General features: G+C 49.3%; 1 protein-coding gene across 1 annotated transcript; it reads right to left on the reverse strand.

Moving 5' to 3' along the window:
* Window positions 1–1,003: 1,003 nt before the first annotated feature.
* On the reverse strand, window positions 1,004–5,980 carry LOC139785857 (uncharacterized). Its single transcript, XM_071725030.1, has one exon. The coding sequence runs from the start codon at window positions 5,978–5,980 to the stop codon at window positions 1,004–1,006; it is 4,977 nt and encodes a 1,658-aa protein (XP_071581131.1).
* Between the last annotated feature and the right edge of the window lie 2,274 nt (window positions 5,981–8,254).

Here is an 8,254-nt window from a genome sequence, read left to right on the forward strand (position 1 = left end):
TTGGCGTAAGATGCCGGGTCGACCCCGACAGGGATCCGACGTGCGGTTAGAATGAGACACTTGATTTGGGAGGAATGCACAAATATCGTTTAATCGTCAGGTTAATACAAGTGATGGTTGACGCGCTCTCATTTGAGCACGACACTCGGCGCGCACGTGATTCGATGAGCGCTGGTCACGTGATACGAAAGTGTTCGTAGAGCGCGGAGGCGATGGCAATTAAGACGCGCAATGTAGCTTGCACGTAATGAACGCACTTGAGGCGTTATACAGCAGTCGCACTTGTTCGTAACACAAGACGCGAGAATGTTCACAAATAGTCGACTCGATCACGATGATCGAGCGCACAATGGCGAGGTACGCAGGGTGACTTATACGCGAATGTTCACTGCTCGCGAAGACGAGAGCGAATTGCAGCACGCACGAACGGCGCGATAATTAGCGGTGCTCTGACAGAGCAGCAAACTCGGATGCACGACGGTATATTTGAGACCGCGTGAACCGGAGTAAACGTTAACGGAAGCACGGCGGTATACGACCTCGTGAACCGGAGTACTTTTGGCTACTGACCGCGAACTCTCGTGTTTCGGGAGCTTTCCTTTGCGCGACGCGTATCGACCAATCACCTGCGTTTCCGGGATCATGCGATCACGGCATGACAGGATCGATACGCGTCGCGAGAGACTTCGCGGTAAGGGTTGACGGGGGGAGCGGCGCGAAATCCCTTCGTTCGGAGGGCGACTGACGGATGGCGTTACCGGTACGGTATTGATCCGCGATCGCGAGAAAATTACGGAACATAACCGCCCGCCGCGAATAACAATTCGCAACAATTCAATGCCGCCCGCCGTGACGAATTGTTGATCTCGAGCCGCTTGCCATGCGGAGCACTGCGAGTGCTGAAACAACTTAAACTAGAATGATCAATTTACATAAGACATGATACATAGGAATATTTACAAGTATTTACAAAGTTTTATTGTCGTATAGGCATCGTGGAATGTCACTCCGGAGTGTTTATATCGACCGGCAAAAATGATAGCTTGACCACGGCACGTTTGTACGTGGATCGCGCTGTTTTAACCGAGACGACTCGCGTGAGTCCGTCGTCGCCGGGGTGACACTCGACGATTCTTCCCAATTCCCATCTGCTGGGAGGAGCGAGAGGATTTCGCAGAAGTACTAAGCGTCCGACTCGAGCTAGATTCTGAATTTGACGCCACTTGGGGCGTTGCTGCAATGTATGCAGATAGTCATTTGACCAAAGCTTCCAAAAGCTGTCGCGCATCTGTGTAATTAGCTGCCACCGAGTGAGACGCGTTTCCTTTTCCTCAAGCAACGAGGGGGTGGGAGCGCTTGTCAGCGCCGATCCTATCAAGAAATGACTCGGTGTCACTGAATTATAATCATCGAAATTGTCTGAACCGGGAGCGATCGGTCGCGAGTTCAAACACGCTTCGATTTTACATAGGAGCGTGCTTAGCTCCTCGAATGTCAGCGTGTGCGCCCCGATGACGCGTTTCATGTGAAACTTGACGCTGCGGACGCACGCTTCCCAAAGACCGCCGAAATGCGGCGCGGACGGAGGAATGAAGTTCCACCGAACGCCTTGGGTTGCTAGGCTACTTTGAAAATTCGAATCGCGAGTGGCCTCACTCCATGTGACGGAGATTTCGCGTTGAGCGCCGTGGAAAGTCGTAGCGTTGTCCGAATACATATCACTGGGAACACCGCGACGTGCACAAAATCGATCGAATGCAGCGATAAACGCGGGAGTCGTACAATCGCCAACCAACTCCAGATGAGTAGCTTTGACGGTCATGCAGACGAACACCGCGATGTACGCCTTTCTTGATGTGTGTCCTCGACCGGGAGTAGATCTGACCTGTATTGGTCCGGCATAATCTATCCCGCAGTGTAGAAACGCGCGAGGCGTCGACGTGACGCGACACGAGGGCAGGTCGCCCATTAACTCGTGCGCGGCTTTGGCGCTTTCACGAGCGCATCTGACACATTTATGGAGAACAGCTCGTATCGTTTGACGCGCGCGCAAGATCCAGTAGTGTTCACGAAGCAGGTGCAACGTGAATTGCGGCCCAGCGTGGAGGGCACGGATATGAGTTTCGCGTATTAACGCGGCAACTAACGGGTGTGCAGCGAGCACGACCGGGTGTTTCTTGTCGTCCGGAAACGCAGAATTTCGGAGGCGGCCTCCGACGCGAATAAGTCCGTTTTTATCGAGAAACGGGTTTAACGGTAGCAGTTTACTGCTGTTCGAAATTCGATTTAATGACTCTAATTGAGCGTACTCCACGGGGAATAACATTTGTTGCACTTTCTTGAGCCAGAATTCGCGCGCGAGATTAATTTCTTCCGGAAGAAGTAATATCGACGCGGGTTTTGCGGTCGCATTGACGGAATTTAAGCAACTCATTGCGCGAGCGCGGCGAGCGAATCGCATTACATAAGCGGTGACGCGCACCAGCTTGTTCCACGAGGAGAATTTTTCTCCGAGCTCCCATCGTTGGCAAGGGTGCACAAGGTGCACGGAAACGTGCGCTCGCTCTTCCGGTAGCGATTCTTGCAAATTTGATTGAGGCTCGGAGGGCCATTGATCTGACGATAATTTGAGCCAGTCAGGCCCTGTCCACCATAGAGATTGCTGAATCAGATTTTCAGGTTTGACGCCCCGCGAAACGAGATCGGCAGGGTTTTGCTGTGATGGCACGTGATGCCATTCGACGTTTGGCAAGAGGGTCTGAACCTCATGCACCCGATTCGCGACGAACATTTTCCAACGTGAGGGTGGTTGCGAGAGCCAGGCTTTAGTGACCTTTGAATCTGTCCAACAATGGTAGATCTGAATAGCAATCGTGAGCGCGGATCGCACGGCGGCGATAGACCGCGCGAGCAGAACGGCGGCGAGCAACTCTAAACGAGGAATACTCATGGGCTTGAGCGGAGCTACTTTCGACTTCGATAGAAGTAGCGTAATTTCGACTGTTCCGTCAAGATGCGTAACTTTTAAATAAACAACCGCTCCGTATGCGGAGGCGGAGGCGTCGGCAAACCCATAAATCTCCGCGGTGAGTGTATCGGAACCGTAACCGGTCCAACGCGGAATGACGATTTGTCGCAGTATAGGTAATCGAGAATAGTAATCTCTCCACTTACGGAGAAGATCATCAGGGATTACATCGTCCCATTTACAGCGAAGAAGCCAAAGCTGCTGCATCATGATTTTTGCGGTGATGACCACTGGGGCCATCCACCCGAGAGGATAAAAAATTCGAGCGATTGTCGAAAGAATTGAGCGCTTCGTGTCGGGAGCCGACTCTGCAAGCGTGACGTCAAATTGAAAGACGTCCGTGTGAGGATGCCACTTGATACCCAGTATCTTGAGACGCTCGTCAGATTCGAGCGTTTTTGCGGAAGCAAGGCCATGATCCTGCGGATCGATGCCTTCGAGCAATACGGGATTGTTACTCGCCCATTTTCGGAGGTGAAATCCTGCTCGTTTCAAGAGAGAAATCAGTTGATCTCGCGTCTGAAGCGCGAGCGGTATGTCATCGGCGCCAAACACAGCGTCGTCGACGTACGTGTGAAGCCGTAATACCGGAACTGCCAAAGGGAAATCAGCGCCTTCGTCTTCGGCAACTTGCTCGACCACGCGAAGAGCGACGTTTGGCGCGTTTGCATTACCGTAAGTGACGGTAAGCAATAAGTATGCTATTAAGGGCCCGTTTGGCGTGGGTCGCCATAAGATCCTTTGATAATTTACATCGCTTTTGTGGACAAGAATCTGGCGATACATTTTGGCGATGTCGGCGGTGAAGACGAACCGAAATTGACGCCATCGCAAGAGAATGAAAGATAATTCGGGTTGTAATTTACGGCCGATCATTAGATGGTCGTTCAACGAGAGACCATTGGAGGTCGGTTGAGAGGCGTTGAAGACAACGCGCAAACGAGTTGTTGCGCTATGCTCGCGGACAACTGCATGATGCGGTATATACACTACTTGACCATCAGGGGGGTCATCGAGAGGTGCCTTGGTCATGTGGCCAAGACGTTCATATTCCGCCAAGAAGTCGTGGTATTCCTTCGCAAGGTCGGGATTCGACCTTAACCGTGACTCGAGACGCGAATACAACGCGATTGCAGACTTTTTAGAGTCGCCAATGTCGATAGGGGGCCCCGATTTGAACGGCAGCCGCACTATATATTGCCCGTTGGGGGCACGAGAATGTGTAGACACGAAGTGTTCTTCGCATTGACTCTCTTCCGGTGAGAGATGAGTTTGCTGAGGAAGTTCTTCGACCTCCCAGAACCGTTTCAGCTGATCGGAGATTTCCGACAACACCGTGCAGTGGTGCGTTTGAATGCGAATCGGCCGTGACTGCGACGGCATAGGCATTGGTCCAGACAGGAACCATCCAAAAATCGATTTTTGAGCGACGGGCTCATGAGGGGCGCGATTACGGACCTCCGGCAGTAAAATCGCGCCATACAAATCAGCACCGATAATGACGTCAATCGGCGCCGCGCTAGTCGGATCGTTATCAGCTAGCGTAAGTTCGCGAATGTACGGCAGTTGCGTTATATCCGGAACGCGTTGCGGAATGTAAGTCGTGAGCGACTTGAGAACAAGAGCGGAAACGGAGGGCGCCGGGCCCGTGCCGTCACGCGCTGACACATGAACTTTAGCTGCGCTGCGTGCGGTGGCAGCGGTCTCGCCGATCCCAGTGATAGATACGGAGACGCGCGTACGCGGGAGACGCAGTCGCTGAGCTAAACGTTCGGTGATCAAAGTAGTGACCGAACCTTGATCCAATAACGCGCGGACTATACTATGTCGACCGTTGAGCCCGCTCACCTTAATCCAGGCGGTAGCTAACAAAATATTTGATTTTGAAAAGCTAGTGTGAGACAATAGATGCGAAGTTACTTCGTCAGTTGAGTCTGTTTTCGTTTCCGTAGATGAAGGTGAGCCCTCACTTGTCGAACTATTATTATTTACATTGGTCGTGTGAAGCAACGTATGGTGCTTCTGCTGACATTGACGGCATGTGTTCTTGCTCGAACACGCATCGCGAGTGTGCCGTGTACTCAAGCAATTGTAGCAACAATGATATTTCTTCGCGAGATCACGCCGTTGAGCGACGCTTTTATTGTGAAAGTCCGGACACGCGGACAAGAAGTGCGTTTTTTGACACATGGGACATTTGGTCGAACTTGCGTTCGCTGCGTGACTCTGAACAGAAGAATTTTGTTTATTGCCCTTGACTTGAGACAAAGCCGGGAGAACATTCTCGAGCGCACGTATTCGTGATAGAAGAAATTTATCAAGTCGATCGTATGTTGGATACTCTGACGTATCGCCAAGTTGCAATTCCCAGGCCTTTCGTGTGAATTTATCCAGCCTTTGAACGAGCAAATAAACCAAAATGTCGTCCCATGCATCAACAGACCGACCGAGGTTTTTTAATGACTGTATTGCTATGTTCGCTTTATTGCGCAACGCGGTGAGAGCCACTGCGGAATCAGAAGTCGCTTGGGGAAGCGTGTGCAGAGCGTGGATGTGATCATGTACTAAACGACGGCGATTTTCATATCGCGTTATTAGCAAACTCCAAGCTATCTTAAAATTCGCGTCAGTTAATGCCAGATTGCGTATGGCATCGCTGGCTTCACCCTTCACGCAAGAGTGCAGATATTGCAAGGGATTAACGTCTAACAATTCGCGATTATCAATGATTAAGGCTGTAAATTGATCTCGAAACGCTTTCCACTCGCGAAACTTCCCCGAGAATTTAGGAAGACTTATACGCGGCAGGTGCGAAAGAGAAAACGCGGACTGATCCGTGCGCATCGTCGATGCGGCAAATGACTGGTTGGGACTCACGACTGGCTCCAACTCCTCCAGGCTCTCCGACATGTAGTCCAAGGCTGCCTGGCAGGCGTTGTTTCGCTGTTTCATAGTGGTTGTCCTTGAAGTACGCTAGCGATGCTTGAACGTCCTCGTTAATGGTCCTGGCCACCGATGCGTGTCCGTTCACGAATTGCTGCCACGTTTCCTTGAGAAACGCAATTCTCGAGCGGATTTTCGCAGGTGTCAGGTTGGCTTTCCCAATCTTCTTAAAGTTTTCGAGATAGCGCTCGATTTGTCGCTGGAGTTGCAGCTGGCCTCCCAAATGTTCGGCCATCTCGTACGAGATAGATTTGACTGGTGTCTGTTAATTGACACAGTTGCACGCCGATCCGGCTCGAAGGACCAGAATTTATGTTGGCGAATTTTATGGTTTCCGGGCGTAACTCCGGTTCGCCAATTGGCGTAAGATGCCGGGTCGACCCCGACAGGGATCCGACGTGCGGTTAGAATGAGACACTTGATTTGGGAGGAATGCACAAATATCGTTTAATCGTCAGGTTAATACAAGTGATGGTTGACGCGCTCTCATTTGAGCACGACACTCGGCGCGCACGTGATTCGATGAGCGCTGGTCACGTGATACGAAAGTGTTCGTAGAGCGCGGAGGGGATGGCAATTAAGACGCGCAATGTAGATTGCACGTGATGAACGCACTTGAGGCGTTATACAGCAGTCGCACTTGTTCGTAACACAAGACGCGAGAATGTTCACAAATAGTCGACTCGATCACGACGATCGAGCGCACAATGGCGAGGCACGCAGGGTGACTTATACGCGAATGTTCACTGCTCGCGAAGACGAGAGCGAATTGCAGCACGCACGAACGGCGCGATAATTAGCGGTGCTCTGACAGAGCAGCAAACTCGGATGCACGACGGTATATTTGAGACCGCGTGAACCGGAGTAAACGTTAACGGAAGCACGGCGGTATACGACCTCGTGAACCGGAGTACTTTTGGCTACTAACCGCGAACTCTCGTGTTTCGGGAGCTTTCCTTTGCGCGACGCGTATCGACCAATCACCTGCGTTTCCGGGATCATGCGATCACGGCATGACAGGATCGATACGCGTCGCGAGAGACTTCGCGGTAAGGGTTGACGGGGGGAGCGGCGCGAAATCCCTTCGTTCGGAGGGCGACTGACGGATGGCGTTACCGGTACGGTATTGATCTGCGATCGCGAGAAAATTACGGAACACTCTCAATTTGCAGTTTTTAACACACACCTTTGACCTAAAAATGGTGTTCAACGGAAACGAAGGATTCTTCGAGACCATCTCAAACGAGTATGGCTACAATACCACATTATTGCTAAAATCTTGGATCAACACCACACTCAAGATTAATTCACTTAAACACCGACTGACGTTCTTACTCCGATGTAGAAGAGACGACGTCGTACCTCCACATATATATAACCTACGACATAATATAGTCTTTCAAAGTAATTTTGTTAACCGTAAGTTCGATTTGTAAAAAAAAACAATTTCAACGTAATATTCTTAACCTTGAAATCAAAGACATTAATTATGATATGAAGTTTTCGCGATCTAGTGTCACTAAGATTGAAGATATATTGGCGTCTATTTTACCTAATGATTTAATCAATGATTTTTATAGTTTTAACTCCCACAGAATTAATCGACATAACAATGTAACTAAATCTAGATTAAGAAACAAATTTGACAACATTGTGAATAAACAAAGCATTGCTTACAAAGCTTTGTTGAACACAGATCGCAGTAAATGGATTATTAACGCGAGCCAAAAATCGATACCCGACAACATAATCAAGTTTTTAAGCTTGGGTGGAAATTTCGCTTTACCCATTAACTCGAAAGATAGAAATGATCGTCTACGTTCCACCCTCGACATAATTAAAAATTTTGAGTACAACTCTTACAAAATTTCAGATAATGTTGTCGATGAAACACGCCGCTTAGTCACGAACTCACTTCATAAATTTCTTAGCAAGAATACACATATTAACTGTATCGACACATATGTCATACGTGAATTTAAGAAATGCAAAAACTTCTTACGCGAAAATAATGATGTCCTCGTCACCAAAGCAGATAAAGGTCAAGTAACTGTCATCTTAGATAAGAATTCATACTTAAATCAAATGACAGAAATGCTCAACGACCAAAATACATATATAAAAGTAAATAAAGATCCAATCAAAAAAATCACGTCTAAAATTCATGACTTGGTTAAATCCTGGCGTGACAAGGGCATCATTACTGACAGTATGTACCACCGACTGAATTGTACGAATGGTAATCTCCCGAGATGCTATGGTCTGCCGAAAGTGCATAAACCG

The sequence above is a fragment of the Temnothorax nylanderi genome, unplaced genomic scaffold (assembly GCF_030848795.1).
Source record: "Temnothorax nylanderi isolate EJ_2023f unplaced genomic scaffold, tnyl_v1.0 TNYL_tig0902_pilon, whole genome shotgun sequence".
Lineage (NCBI taxonomy): Eukaryota > Metazoa > Arthropoda > Insecta > Hymenoptera > Formicidae > Temnothorax > Temnothorax nylanderi.

Excerpts from the sequence above, each read along its gene's own strand:
- LOC139785857 (XM_071725030.1), bottom strand. The coding sequence starts at position 5,980 with ATGAAACAGCGAAACAACGCCTGCCAGGCAGCCTTGGACTACATGTCG.